The sequence below is a fragment of the Lissotriton helveticus genome, chromosome 9 (genome assembly GCF_964261635.1).
Source record: "Lissotriton helveticus chromosome 9, aLisHel1.1, whole genome shotgun sequence".
Lineage (NCBI taxonomy): Eukaryota > Metazoa > Chordata > Amphibia > Caudata > Salamandridae > Lissotriton > Lissotriton helveticus.
Window position 1 is genome coordinate 1,254,994,069 of NC_136070.1, and position 16,434 is coordinate 1,255,010,502.

Sequence of the window (16,434 nt, forward strand, 5' to 3'; positions counted from 1 at the left end):
CCGACCCACCCACCCTTCCTGCGAACAAATTTCATAGTGAAGAGCTGTTTCTTTAAGGGCCCAAGCTGCGCTCACCAGCTGCCAGTGTTCTTTGTGGCTCCTCGCTTCTGGCGTGGAAAGTTCTGAAAAGAAACTGACATTTTGCATTCTGCTGGGGTGATGCCTACATAGGCACTGTTCACGCCACTTCTGGTGTAGACGACGCCGCCGACACCACCCAAGCCGAACTACGCCACTTACCAGCGTGCAAGGGTACTGCTCATGACAAATTTTCAGATCACATAACATAGCATGTGTGTTTGTAAAGCACACGTTCACCCAGAAGGGCATCTTGGCACTGAGTAACAGATGTGTATTGTTACCCAACGGTACTCATTTTATCAATCTCAGAAAGATGAAAGGCTGAGTGGACCTGTTGGGATGTGAACCTGTGACCATGAGGTCAAACACAGGCCCCTACAGTGAACACATTAACCCACTAAGCCACCAGATGCAGTCTGATGCGTGGGGATTACTCTAAGGTAAGAAATTTGCAGCTAGATAGAGTCTCTACCAGCTAAGCCGTTATTGAAGGTGAGGAACTTGTCCATTAAGCTCAACAACAGCATTAGTTCTTTAAGGCATGGTCTGAAATCATTATCAGACATACCTTAGTGTTACATACTGCAGGCATCAGAGAATTGTTAATTAGTACATAGTCAATTCTAGAAAATGTCCAATGCATGTGTGAGAAAAAGTTATAATCTAATTGCACCATGGGTAACTCTCTACCCAGGTATTTCAGACCCATATCTCTTAAGTTGTGCTTAAGCTTTTTAGAGAAATCTCCAGAACTGCCAGTGGATGCTGCAGATTTATTATTAAGACATCCATAACTATAAGGTCTCTGACTGCTGTATCTAACAATCCATTAAGAAATGGCAATACAAAAGACATCTACGTTCACACTTGAGGCATACATTGGAGCCACTGTGAGTTTCCTACCCTTTAGTGTACTTATTTCTATGATATGCGTGCCCTATTTATCAGCTTTTTGGGAAAGGGGTTTAAGGTCTAGTGTATCTCAAAAGTATAGTGCCACCTGATTATGTTTAGTTTTGACTGAGGTTGAAATGGCAGAGGATTGGATCTATGGGCCCGATTCACAGAACTAACTTAAGACAAAATCCTAAACTTACTACTGTTGGTATTCACAGAAGTTAGGATTTTGTCTTAAGTTTGTCGTAAGACAGACTTAAGACAAAATCCTAACTTAAGTCTGTCTTAAGTCTGTCTTAAGACAAACTTAAGACAAAATCCTAACTTCTGTGAATACCAAAAGTAGTAAGTTTAGGATTTTGTCTTAAGTTAGTTCTGTGAATCGGGCCCAAGGTTTCATGCTATGTTCATCCTGTTTCCTAAGGTGTGTCTGCTGGAGACCAATAATATCATATTGGCTTTCCCAAATGTGCTGCCATATTTTAGTGTAAATCCTGATCCCATTCTAAGTTATGGGTGTGGGTCCCATTCCAACTGTTACTTCTGTAAAGGGTCAACTTTGCATTCAAAGTCATCTGTTAAGTCTAAATGTAAGTCTGAACACAGACATAAAAAAAACGAAGCAGGACTAGACCACGTCCCACCACTCTGAACCGGAATTGAAGGCGCAATTTTGTCACAAACTCAGGTTTCTGGTCACAGAGCTGGTCCCTTTAACTGGTCCTCGTGTGTCCTGAGTTTTCCAGACCATTGGCAATGCCTTGGGAGATTGAACTCTTTAAGGAGGACATGGTGCACATTTTTAGTGCGCTTCCAGTTCCTCTGCTAGACCTTTGGGCCCCAAGTACCCACGGGGGACTACATGTTGGGTTACTGCCGGTGGATCCATCGTATCCGTCCTTGGTGCCATCTGAGCCCATAGGACCTGTCCAGGGTCCCTTACTAACACCGGTAGAGACCTCCACTCTGGTCCCGAGACTCGGGCCCTTTCATTTCATGCTGGTGCCAGTACTGACCACAAAAGAAGTTACTAATATCGATGTCAGACACTGAACCTACATCGACCGTGTCCTTACTTTTTGCCTTCAAAATCAGCACATCCGGTCACTATGCACCCAGATTCTGACCCAGGAGCTCTGCTGCAGTGTCCACGGCTAAAGAGTCTCCATAATGATTTTGGCTCTAACTCTGAAATTGTGATGCAGCGATCATTCAGAATGAAAGAATTTTGTACTGAGAGTTCTAGTATCGTACCGTGAACCTCAAGTAACGCATGTAGACCAAATGGATTACCAGTTAAAAATAATCTGCTGGTCCTTGCTCTGCCTCCCTTGCAGTGGAAGTGTCCAGTCATGCTTGTTTCCTTTCCACTGAAGCTTGATGCCCAGTGCACACATGCTTGTACACATTGGTTTTATTGCTGTTGTTGTGACCTGGTTGCAGTGAGTCACAGTGTTGTTCTCTTTGGGTTCATCTGGCTCTGACCGGTTTTGTTGGTCCACGTTTTTTGTGCTTGCGCAATTCTGATGTAGCTGGAGATTAGGGAGGCCTAAGTATTAGTAGTGCTGGGGTTGGGACCTTTCAGGCACAGAAAAGCTGTTTGAATTACTGGAGTCTGGGCACTTCATTGCTTAATGAGAAAGCAACGACTGGTGCAGTTTGCAGCCTTCAAAGTGAACAATTAAACTGTTTAATGAGTGAATGAGTAATTGAGGAAGGTAAGAGTTGACTATTCTACCTGGCAAGTTTAATTTTCCATTGGCTGCATCTGCCATATATGCTGTTCCTGCTGTATCGGCAAATTTCTAGTAGGCAACACGGGGCCTAACTTTCTACTAAGGCCATTGGGTGCTGGTATTTTAAAGACATTGAAAAAGCTCTACATTTATTGCTGCTCAGTAACTTTTATTATTTATCACTTTCATTAACATTGGAATAAGTGAAGGTATTAAAGGACTTAGGGCTTTATTTAGAGGTTGAAGGTAGGGATACTCTGCCACAAACCTGGTAGGAGCCTCATCCATTGTATTGCAAGTGGATTATAGTCTTTGGAACTTGTAAACAGGAACTTTTTAATGGAGTATCGCAACCCTCAAACTCTAAATAAGGCCCTTAGTCTAGTCCACCGTGGTCCATTTTATTCAGTGGATACATTTTCTGGTTGATTTTTGGGGTTATTTTCTCTTATCTTCAGTGTTTGACCCTCCAAGCAGAAGGCTTCCTCCTATGAGGCCATGCTAAAATATGTTGCTGCCATTACCCCTAAAAGCCCTGGGTCTCCTTTTATGGATGCCATAGTCGTTCGGTAGCTTATCTTGACAATGTCGCTGATAGTATTCCATGGCAGTGGTACCTCCTTACAGCTTGCCAGCAGGTTGTAACATCGTGATGGCATCTTCTGGATCATTTCTGATCTTCTTTCATTGCTTCTATTGATATCACACTGAAGTTGGCCTTGGTGATGGTTTCTTCCGCCTTTATTTGAACTCTCTGCTGATGGCAGATTTGCAGAACACTTCCTGTAATGCCAAGTTCCCAGAGCCCTATGCAGCCCTCTGATCAATCTTCCTCTTTTAACTCAGGCATGGCTAAGGCTGCAGCAATATCCATTTGAAAAAAAAGGTAAGCTATACAAGATAAAGATTTATCTAATGTATTATTTACCCATAAATTCACCTGCCTCTGAGTACTGAAGGCTAATTGTTTTGCAAATGTTTTTTTACAATTTTGATTCAATCAATCTCTGTTTTTTGTGCTATTATGTGATTTTCAGGGTAACAAGGTGGACTGTACACTATATATGGAGTGTGCCTCGTATGTAGCTGTGCTGTTCCTACTGGTGATGCCTTCACTGTTCTTCGACCACAGGTGCACTGATACCACAAAGCTCTAATTGCTAGGATATCAATAGTTTAGAGATTCTGTCTAATTCTTGCAATATTTCAGTATTGGAATATGAATCTGTTGGAAACCACAGTAGTATTCAGAACAATAGGCACTTAGGTTACTAAAATGTTCTTTACAGATAGACTTCAAAATGAAAGTGTAATGGGGAGTATTTCAAATGGTGATCCTGCACATGAGAGGTGTATGAGTGGGATTTGTAAAACGGCCAATGTAAATGTTTTCATTTTTCAACAGTACAACAGATAAAACAGAGACTGGATATCTTCTGGGAAAACCATCAATGAGAAGCACTTGTGAATCAGAAAGGAATCTTTCTGCCTCATCCTTCTTGCTATGTCGAATACTACTTCATGCTTCAATCATTTGGGGGAGCCTGAAAGATGAGGAGGTAATCTATCTATCTATCTATCTATCTATCTATCTATCTATCTATCTATCTATCTATCTATCTATCTATCTATCTATCTATCTATCTATCTATCCATCTATCCATCTATCCATCTTCCATTCCTCTATGTGTAAAAAGAAAGAAAAATAATATATATATATATATATATATATATATATATATATATATATATATATATATATATATATATATATATATATATATATATATCCGAAGAAAATCCCAACCACTTCCAGAGAGCCCCTGGCGAGGAAGGAGACTCAGGCCTCTGCTGCAAGGTTTTCAGGCAAAAAATACTTTATTGATCACCCCTCACGACAATATATATTTATATATATATATTTATATATAATATAGTAGGTAGTTCTAGTTAGGACCTTATTTCATTTCAAAAATCGTTTTTCCTTTTGCCAATATCTTTTGCGCCGTTTCACAAATCTTCATGTCATTTTCAAAACTAATGGGGCAGTTAGGTCAGCTGCTGTGTTGAAGGTTTCGGGGTGATTCGTCAATCAGGGGCGAGGAAAAAGGGGGGTCCCAAAACATGTTTTCTCCATGTTAATTTCCATAGGGAACTTTAGAAACGGCTACAGCCTGAACCGCTGAACAGAATTACACAAAATTTGCCAAAAGGGAAGCTTTTGGTTCAGAAAGCACTCTTTTTGTTAAATGGTGTACATCCGTTCAGTAGTCCCTGGGAAATGTAAACATTTCTCAGATATCCATATATCGACGCAAACGTTCCGCGAACCCTCCCGATCTCGAGCCTGCGATCTGATTGGCTGCCAACAGTTCCTACCAAGAAGTGTTGGCAGCCATCTTGTGACTCGGTTGTACCGAGTCACAAGGAAAAAGGTTCAAAAACATTAAAAATAAAGAAAAGGGGACTGGTTAGAAACACTCTGACCCCATAGGCCTGTTGAGGGGGCTCACAGGGACCCCCAGGGCCAAAAAAAGCATTTTTTGTGAATACATTTCAGCTGGAGTCACGTTGGGCCAGGTTCCGGGGCCAATGATGTAAATACATGCGGGGGCCTGTGCAGGCCCCCACAGTCCTCGGGACGGCCACCTCACCGGGTCTATGTTCATTAATTGCGGGGGGCATGCAGGCCCCCGCAGCCCTAGGGACCGCCACCTCCCCCCCCCAAAAAAAATGGCATAGGGGAGGCTCCTGCCCCCTGTGCAGCCCTTGGGACTGCCACTACCCCAGGGCTAATTTTGTTACATGCAGAGGGCCACGCGGCCCCACACAGCCCCGGGGACCACCACCTCCCCAGGGTTTTAATCATGTTGGAGGGGGACCGTAAATGGACCTGGGGACCACCATCCCCCAGGGCTGGCTCCAGCAATGTCCAGGGTGCCCACCCAGGGACATTGCAGTTTGCTATGGGATGGCTCATGCCATCCCTTAGCAAACAAGTGCTCCACTGTGAACAAGTGAGAGCAAAATGCTCTCACTTGGTCACAGTGGGGCACTTTGCTTTGTACCCCCAAGGAGATGCATGTCAGTAGCTTTTGGGGGTAAAAAGCCATGCTGCCCCCCCGCAGGAGGCGGAAGTCGCCAGGACCGTGGGCGGCTACCCATGCCCCTCGGAGTGGGGTCCCCGGGGGCAAAATGATCCAGGAGGGGGGCCCCACTCACTTAACAAAACATAATAAGGGAATAGCCGGGCCCCAGGGGATGTGTTCCCCGGGGCCGAAACGGGCCTGGGTATTGGATCTTCCTTAAATAATAAAAATGAAATGGCCTTGCCGTCGTGGATGGGGTTCCGGGGCTGAAAATGTCCTGGGAGGGGGCCACGTCGCCCCGCTTTTTTTGTGGAAAATGTACACAAAAAATAGGTCAGGTCCTGTGGATGGGTTCCACGGGGCCTAAAACAATAAAGGAAAGGGGGGGCACACATCCCCCCTTCCTAAAAAAACAAAAAAAAATTCAATCTCGCCGGAGCCCCTGCCTCCTCAATGCACTAGTCGCAAATGCACCTTGAGGCGCGCTCTTGGTTGGGGCATGAAGTCTCCTTCGATGCTGAGGGTCCTTAGGGGCCAACTAGCCCACCTGTGGTCGGAGGCTGAGCCCCATTTTACACCACTCTGCAAATGCTCCTCTTGGCGTACTGCTGGTGGGGCGATGAGTTCCCCTTGTGTTCTGAGGACTTAAGGATTAAAGTGAACTTCATCCCCCAAGCAGCAGTGCGCCAGGAGGCACGTTTGCAGATTGGTGTAAAAAGGTGGCGTGGTCTCTGACCACCTCTCAGCAATCCAACTGTGTGGGGCTTAATGGAGGTAACAGGAGGGCTAGTTGGTCCCCAGGGACCCTTAAGAGGCAAGTAGACTTCATCCTCCAACCAAGAGCGTGCCAGGAGGCGCGTTTCCAGAGTGGTGGACAAAGGGGCGTGGCCTGGTATCAGAACTCAGCAATAGCAATCCTGCTGTGTGGGACTTACTCAGAGGTAACTATTAACTTTTCGGGAACTACGACTCCCAACATGCAGTGGGAAACAAACATTTACTTGAAAGGCCCACCGGAGGGCAATAATCATAATGAGCATGTGGATAAGAGTTCCAGGGAAGGAAAGTGTTGTAGCGAAACTGCAGCCTGTGATCAAGGTCCAGGAGGGACCGAAATTGGTTGTTTTGGGACAAAATCGGAGTAATATATATATATATATATATATATATATATATATATATATATATATGTATATATATATATATATATATATATGTATATATATATATATATATTGATATATATATGTATATATATATATATATATATATATATATATATATACATATATATATATATACATACATATATACATACATATATACACGGATATGAATTCACTCCAAAAAAACAAAGGTTACAGCTACGTTATAGTTAGGCTCAGATTTTACATGCACAAAACCATATACATTTAGCAGTTATAATTTTACTTATTTCAAGAAACTATAACTCGTGCTCTAAGGTAACTATAACTCGCTCTCCGCCATGCACAGTTTTCTCGTCAATCATTTTACTACAAAAGTTGCAGTGATCTTGTTAATTATGTTACAGGAGATGTCATTAGTGATGTAATATGTGGGGTGATTAGTAGTGCATGGCGAGGGCGCAAGTTATATTTACCTCAGGGCATGAGTTATAGTTTATTGAGATAAGTATAACTATAACTGCTGAATTTTTATGGTTTTGTGCGTGCAAAATCTGAACCTAACTATAACGTCCTTGTACCCTTTGTTTTTTTCTAGTGAATTTCTAAGGTTTTTTAAAATCTTTTCCTAACCATAATTTCCCTGTAACCTTTGGTTTTTTCAGTGAATTTCTAGTTTTTTTTTAAGGTTGAGTAATATTGAATTAACTTACATTAATCCAACCACTACCACGCACATCCTTTGGCCATGTGCTGCGGGAAGTTGTCCAGAGGCCAGCCCTGCAGCCAACCCTCTGTAGGCACTCAACCAAGCAAAGCCTGTGCGTGGCTAGGGGTCAGCCGGAGGGCCTGGCCTGTGGCCAGTCGCCTGCAGGTACCCAACCCACACCACATACAGCCTTCGGCCGTGCTCGTCACAGAGTTTGGCCGCAGTACTTGGCCTTTGGCCAGGCCCTGAGGCCAATGCTTCGCAGGCACTCAACCCGGGAGGGGATCACACAGCCCCCGTCCCCGGACCAATTACTGCGCTGGGGACCCCATCCCTTGGATCCCATCTATATAGTAAATGGGGAGGGGGGCTCCCCAATTTGGCACTTCACGGTGGGGTGGTCGGCTGGCCCTGCAGCCAAACCACTGCAGGCACCCAACCCCACGTTGCGTTCGGCCTTCAGCCATGCTCAACAGGGGGTTGGCTGTAGGGCCCCCCCACATGAATGCAACCTAGGATGGGGGCACACAGCCCCACTTACCAGGCCGATATTGGCCCTGAGGACCCCATCTGCCAATGTCCAGCAATCAAAAATGTGGGGGAGGGGGGCATGCGGCCACCCTCCCCATGCCGGCACCCCGGTAACCCCATACCCGAGGCTCTGTACATTTTTTATTTTAAAGCTTATTTATTAAAGTTTTTTCTTTTTTTTAAATGAACAATACATAAAACCCACACGTACATCCAGTGGCCAGTCGGGTAAATCTTGTATACTCACGAAGGAAGGGCAAAGGAAGGAAGGGGTCAGAGGAGGAAAGATGGGAGCAACAGCAAATAGTAATACATGTACTGCTACTTGGTAGAAGAATTATCATCACAACCAGTCTTCATAGAAAGCAAAATAAAAATTAGGGAGTGGGAATGTTATGTCCTTACTTGTCAATGTCAGGGAGCGGGAAACTAAGTACACGCAAGTAGATCGGACAAGTTAATTTCCTAAACTCCTGAGAAAGATACCGTATACACGGCCCCCATGTTTTATCAAATTTAGGTAACGTACAATCCAGTGGTTAGTTTGCAAAACAATAAGTGCCGGGGCTACCATCAGGAGGCAGCTTGCACCAGCCTATTTCTCCTGTTAGTGCCGTCTAAACTAAACTTAACTGCCAACCATTAAAGTGGGGAGAGGATGTGGTGTGATGCCCAGAGCTGCAGACTTTGTAGCTGGGGAACCAGGTTTGAGTCTGCGTCGGCTCAAAATCCTGTGATTCTGGGTAAATCACTTAATCTCCCTTTAAATTAATGTGTCATTAAAAGCCATGAAAAGTCATGAAAAGCCCTGGTGTTGATGATCAAGTGCTGGTGCTGATCACCGGAAACCACTGGCTCAAATTAAGCACTGGCACAATAAAATGCTGCAGTACATTTTTCCATACCCAGCGTAGTTTAGAGTTTGTGTAGCCATTCTAGCTTTAACGGGTTGACACCCGACCTCCATTTAGCCAGGATAGCCTGTTTGACAGCACAGAGGGCTAGTGTGATAGCTCAACCACATGCAGAGCACAATGGATATGTGAGAGCTTTGGGGAGACCTAATAGAATATAACTAGGGAAACGCGGTATGTCCGTATCATACATTTCATTAATGGCAGCAAGTACTTCAGACCAGAAAATTGGACTGCAGGGCAAAGCCATAAAATGTGTGTCAGTGATGACTGTTGTCCACTGTAGCAGGGTTTCTGTTCTCCCACAGAACTGTGCACAGAGGATTGGAACCTCGGCGAATTAGGGCGACCCAAAACTCACCTCAGTACCCAACAAACCCCTTACCGAGCTAGCTACAGTGTCTCATTGGTCATAACAAACTCCCAATGTTTAGACAAACCAGGACATGAACTTACAGTACCTTAGGTTACGTGGAACACATGAGCACTCTTTCGTTATGCAATCATTTCAAACCAGAACGTGGAGTAAACGAGGACACGTGCACATTTGAAATATTTATTTACTAATGCCGTTTTCTCAGGCGCAGTATCTTAGATAATACAAGGAAACATATTATCAGAAGCAAAGTTATCAGCATAGTTACTAGTCCATAAAAAGCGAATGGTGACAGCATGTTAACATGCTGTAAATGAATAAGGGTTAACAACACTTATTTCTCACCCTCCCTAACTCACATATTATATTAATAGATAAGAAGGTCTCTTTGGGTTGAATTAGGGCGGGCCCATACCTCAGGATCCTAGAATGAAGAGATCACATCAGCATACACCAGCTCTCTCTGCATGCGAACAGCATCAAGTGTCTATTTGCTCCGAACATTGCAATATTAAACCCGCCCAAAGCCAGAATTTAGCAGGAGCTGCACTTATGTTATGTCTATGTAGGTGCGGAGATCAGTTCTCACAACAATCTGTGTCTTATTATCCTTGTAGCTTCAGCACTCACTGTACAGACATTATTTATTAAGCAACGTTGATTTGAAGGCAATAACATATTATTCTCAAGCAAACTACTAGGGTGAAAGCTAAATCAACAATTATGTAACGTGTGCAGAAGCAGCAAAAAGGAAAATGGCGTTTAAACATTAAATGAGCCTACGCTAACTTAACACAGTATTCAGAATATCAGTAGCATTATGACACCCCCCCATGATCCGAGTACGGACAAGATAAGATAACAGAAGGGCCATCTCATGAGAGCAGAGTTCAACAACATATAAGCCTGGGTTTTTCAAACGAAACGTTGAAATAATCGTATTATTGCAAAAAACACAAACAAAAAAAATGCTAAAAACAGCCAAAATTCTATACTGGCTCAAGCCAATAGGCAAGGGAAGGAAAAAAGGCGTGACACAATAATTCAAAAGAAAAATGTCAATGAAATGCTAGTTATCAGCATGTCATGTCAAGTAGGAAGTTCCAAAAGTGTCTAGGACATGACTGTGTATGCAAAATAAGCAGCAACAGCCTCCAACATGAAATCACCGTCTTCATCTAAAAACAGTTCAGCCATCCAATTTAAAAGTGGAAAAGAACATACGTGTTCTTCTAGCACCGGAGCCTCTATCACCATCAGAGGATAACTCGGTGGGGTTTTAAGAAAGCTCAGTTCCAAGAAATCCTGCGCTGCCGCGAGTACGTTCCAGGGACCCATTAGTCCATGCATCGCTGCTAAGGCCATAATCCTTTCGCCAGGACAAACCAACTCGTGAGTAGTGATAGGACTCATCAGCTGATTAAAATCGACGTCAGGAGAAACCGGTCCGCAGAGACACAAATCAATGGCCCAATCGAAATCACAGGTCAGGCAGTGAAACACAGGCTGGACACTGGTGAAGTAGGAGAATCGAAATGCTAATCCATATGCCGTGCTCAAAATCGCGAGCGGCAGTGTGCCATAATATTCAAGCATCTGGTTGCGGAACAGCGCCAGAAGCGGTTGGGCGGCGCCTTGCAGAGGAAGGACATCCATATTTAAAGAAACAGAAAACAACTAGAGCGCCTGCCGCTGATGCCAGTAAAACCGGGAATCCACCAAACAAAGTCGAAAAGATGGAATGAAAGATAGCAGGAATGACTCCAAAAATCTTTTCAAAGCAAGTCACGAGACCACTGCTAACTGTTTTAAAAAAATTTGCCAGGCCCGTTGTGGAGGACGCGTTAAAGATAGTACGAACCATCTCGCCGAAATGTAAAGGCAAATCAGTATTTAAAAGGGCCTGAACCTCTGTACGGGTGTTGGCTATGTGAAGAACGAAAGTTTCACGAGCCAAACTCAAGGCCACTTCCTTATGGGACAAAAGAGCCCTTATTCTGCTCATGCCGCTTAACTCAGCTCTCAAGGTTGGGATGAGCGGCCAGATGGAGGCCTCACTGTAAGTTCATGTCCTGGTTTGTCTAAACATTGGGAGTTTGTTATGACCAATGAGACACTGTAGCTAGCTCGGTAAGGGGTTTGTTGGGTACTGAGGTGAGTTTTGGGTCACCCTATTCGCCGAGGTTCCAATCCTCTGTGCACAGTTCTGTGGGAGAACAGAAACCCTGCTTAAGGTCTATTGTTTCCTTCCATAGTTCGTAGCCTCCAGTAACTAACTGATAAAGGAAGGACTTCGAATACAACAATTTAGTATCTGTAAGTCTAACCTTGGACATTGGCCTCTTTGTAACTTTAAAATAAAATGACTCGGGACTGGACTGGTTAAAGTCAGTGAAATAAGTATACTTCTTCAGAAATGTTTCAGAACTGCCTTGTGCAGGGGCTGGGCAATGTTCCCACTGTGTAAAATTAACAGTATCCCTCCGGGAAAATGTTTTGTGTAAGAAGTGATTGCCAAAATGTTGGAAAACAAAACAAATCACCATAATTAGCAGATTCCAAATATAAATCCTCAGCATCAAAGGCAGCATAGTATTGCAAATCAGAAAGCAAACTTTCTACTGCATGAACATCCCAGTCATCTGAACGAATGTTTTGTTGTACTACATCCCCCATATTCACTCTAAGGAGATTAGGAACATTAACGACTTCTGTAGGGCCATGAATTTGAAATCTAACTGCATCCCACACAGTACCATCAAGGACTGGCCAGGCAGTGATGTTAACGAAAGTCAAGTCTCTTTTCAATCTGTGTGCAGAATGTGAGGAGGAAAGTGGGGCCAAAGTTCCATTGAGATGTGTAATACATGTTCTTTCCTCGACATAGTGTCCATTGATGAGTCGAAAAAAATAAAACACAAAACCAATTGACATAAAAAGGTAAACTGAAAAAAGAATCAGCCAAATGTATGTCCAAGGGGGGATCAAAAAATGTTTTTTAAATAACGTGGCATAAACAGCAAATCGTGAGGGTTACCTTGATGCTAGGGAAACAGAGTCAAACGAAAATCTTGATTCAGTGGCCAAACGGGCTAGTAGGTCAGGCATCGATAAGTCAGTGGGATAAGTGTAATCGACATCATCGTGGTCGGTGCCAGGCAAAGCACTTAATAAAGGACTGGAAAGTGCAGGTAATTCGATGGCCACTTCAGGTTCAGGATTTGAAGCAGTAGCCAACACAGAATTTCTCACCATAGACGGACAAGATACTGCTGGTGTCATACTAAGAAGAATCGGCCATTCTGTGTACCTTGACATTGTCAATGGAGATAAACCTGTTTTCTTTACGACCTGGAAGAGGGGGTAAAATGACTGTTCTTGTACCCTTCACGTCAAGTACCGGGACCGGAGCTCGATAGGAAGGACCAAATTCTTTCTTGTTGTCGATCTTCTCTCGAACCAGTTCTCCAACTTGGGGTAGCCAGCCAACTACCGGGATCTGCAGCGCAAAATCCGATGTGGAGGGCAAATGTTCCTTTGCAAGACTGTCTCTGGTCTTTTGTAGATTCTGTAAAACATTGCAATGTTCATCTGCGTCAAAGGAAGTGGCGCGAACCACACAGTCTAGACCGTCAAGGTCAGGGACATACATCTTGATGCCAAGGAGCATTTCGTATGGGGTCCGCCCACCCAGAGACCTTCTAGGGAGATTATTTAGAGCAAGCTGCACGCCATTGAGATGGGCCAGCCAGTTTCTGCCAGTGCCTATAACTCGAGCTGTCAAAGATTGCTTTAAGTCGCGGTTCATTCGCTCAACTACACTATTACCCCCAGGTCTGTAGGGAGACGAATACTTGACTTGGACCCCCATCGAACTCATGGCATCCTTATACGCCTTAGAGGCGAAAGCAGGACCCTGATCCGAATGGAAGGTACCACAGGCAAAAATTCCCACAAAGACACGCAAATCTCTGAGGACAGTCCGTGAATCAGCGCTGCGATGGGGCCATACCCATACAAAACGTGTGCATGAATCAACTGCTACTAAGATGTACTTATATGCAGTATCAGAAGAAAAAGGACCGCAGTGATCCAAATAAACACAACCTAGCGGTTTATTCGATATGTACAACTGTGTCTGTGGCGGACGCGCATCAGTCGAAGGCTTAATCTGCTGGCAAATGTCACATTGAAGGACATATTCGCGCGTCTGTTTGTACAGTCCCCGCCACCAGAAACGCTGTTGTAATTGAGTTACAGTGGCCGAGACGCCCGCATGCGCAGACGCCACGCCCTCATGAGCCGCTGTAATCAAGGCAGACCTGCGGTCCGAGTTGGGAATCAAGCGTTCACCAACTTCAGGTATTGTCACAAAAGGAACCTTTTCGGGACTTAAGTGGTATGTGAACTTCGAAGGGAATCCCGCAGGATGTTTACTTCCCTTGTCAGTGGCAGCTACTGCCGCCAAGATATCATTATCAATCTTACTTTTGGACCGAGTAACTGCTGCAACTAAATACTTAGATACCGCTGATTTCGCTGCTTCATCCGCAAGCGAGTTACCGACAGCGTGGACTCCCACACGCTGGTGGCCGAGAGTATGAATTACAAAAACAAGCGGCAATTGAGCCTTAAGCTCTGCCACTCGAACCCAGATCATCTTGTGTTTTATTGTGCTACCCTTGGAATCACGAAAATCATTTTGAATCCAATAGAACAAGTTTTCATTGTAAGATTGCACACAGTAGTAAGAATCACTTACAATAAGAGTCGTCACACATGGATCTGCGTACTCTAACGCTAGTAAGAGAGCACGAAGCTCCGCTAATTGTGCGGTGCAGTCCCCTAGAGTCTGCGATTGTACCACTCTGGACTTGAACTCATCGTTCACCATGGCACAGACCACAATGGCGCATGCGGAAACGTAGGCGTGTTTAGAGCCATGCCCATCAGTGTAAATGATGCAATGGAAATCCTCCAAAGGTCGCATTGCCAGAGGAGCAGGGTGAACGAATTCATACTGCAAGTACTCCTGCGACCGTAATGAGGCGTCAAAAATAAACGTGACATCCGTGGATGTCAAGGAAGCAGCCCATTGAATCCACCGAGGGTGCAAAGCTTTTGAATTTGGTACACTGGCTTTTGTAACTGCCTCCAAGTGAGGACATGGTGTAACAACCAACATGCGTTTTCCCTGTGACAGCGCACGTTCTTTAAGAATCGCCATCTGCACAGCTGTTAAAACCTTTTCCACAGTGGAAAATCGCATTTCAGCCGAAGTGTACAAGTGTGACTTGTAAGCAATAGGTACTGTGTCCCCTTCATTAAAAGTCAGGTACGTGAAACCCACCGTCCCAGGAATAATTCTTATCACGAGGTTAGTGTGGTTATCACGAGTCAATAGAAATTTAGAAGCTAGCAGATCAGCCTGCAAAGATTGCAAAATGGCTGAGTGCTCAGGCAGCCAGCATGATTTCGAGAAAGTTGGTTGTATCAAAGCATACAAAGGCTTGATACGCTGGGCATATTCCGGAATGTATGTCCTCCCGAAATTTAAAAAGCCCAGCAAAGACTGCAATTTTTTCAGTGTTGTAGGAGCGCGCAACTGTGCGCATTTCTCTAAGAAGTGAGGAGCCAAACCTCAACCTTTATTGTTCAGCTCATAGCCGAGGAACAACACTGTGTACTCTGCAATGTGCGATTTTGCAAAATTAAATTTGTAACCCATATCTGCAAAGTTACAAATAATAGAATTAACACGACACAGAAGCTCCCAAATGTCGTCGTCAGTGAGATATATGTCATCCACATACGAACAAGCATCTGGGTCGATTCTCTCAAGAAGAGAGACTATGCGGGCGGTAAATATACCAGGACTATTCTTATAGCCCATCGGGAGACGCCAGAATTGTTTTTGCACTCCAGCGCTTGTAAAACTGGTCCATTGGGAGCTAAAGCTATCCAATCTGTGGGCATAAAAACCGTTGGAAATGTCAAGCGTTGTTTTAAAACGCTTACGCACTAGACTATCCACTAGGGCAGAGCCGTGAGTATTCTGTACTGCACAGTTACGGCAATGCGAGTTCAAATGCCGGTAATCCAATACCAAACGATAAGATCCGTCAGGCTTGATCACAGTAAAAAGAGGATTATTCATCGGTGACACACACGTTTCAATAACTCCCTGATATTCCAATTGTTCAAGGATTTCTGCGACGGAAGCTTTTGCTTCACGCCGAATGGGATATTGAGGTTGAGGCTGCGGCTGAGACCGCAATGGAATTTCGTGGCAAGGTGACAATTTATCCCAACCACATTGGTTACGGTACAGAGCCGGTGCGAGAGCCCGAGCCCACTCTTCTGCAAAATGCTGCGCATGCTCTTTCGAGACAGTGTTTGCGAAACTGGGGAGGATTACCTCCTCCCCTCGCGGCGCTGCGAGCACAAACGGTGGGGGCCAGTCAGCCTCCGAAAGCAAAATATCATAAGTAGAAGAAAGATTTTCCCAAAATACCCCTTTTACTGTACGCTGTATGTCACCTTCAATCAACAGGACAATTTCATAAAGTCTTTCAGGGGGAGCAAGTCTTGTATCGGCTGTTTCTATTACAACGTAGACATCAGTCGCTGTCACCCTCAGTAGTGGACGCAGCGCCTCTCTCACTATGGTAATCTCCGCCGCGCTGTCCAGCAAGGTCAGAGCCCACGTCAGATTCCGAAGCCGCGTTCTCGATGCGCTGTTAAGGCTGCGACTTTCTTTTTCGCAAACTGCGGTCTCTTTGGCGTAGAATCCTCCTGCTTCCCTGCGCCTTCCGTTTGGCGGGGCTGACCACGTCCTTGTTGGCCACCACGTCCCCGTCCGCCTCCTCCTCCACCGGTTTTCGAGGCTGATGAATCCTGAAAGGAACGAGGAGAGCGTTGATCAGAAACCTGAAATCGATCAGGTGATTTAATCA

General features: G+C 44.6%; 1 protein-coding gene across 1 annotated transcript in view; it reads left to right on the plus strand.

Annotated features, from left to right (window-relative positions):
- The window catches only part of LOC144783414 (E3 ubiquitin-protein ligase rnf213-alpha-like), a 2,376,820-nt gene that overhangs the window by 1,671,376 nt on the left and 689,010 nt on the right, over positions 1-16,434 (plus strand). The window contains exon 29 of the mRNA XM_078662402.1: positions 4,120-4,273. Within this exon, the coding sequence (XP_078518528.1) occupies positions 4,120-4,273 (154 nt within the window). The remainder of the gene's footprint in view (positions 1-4,119; positions 4,274-16,434) is intronic.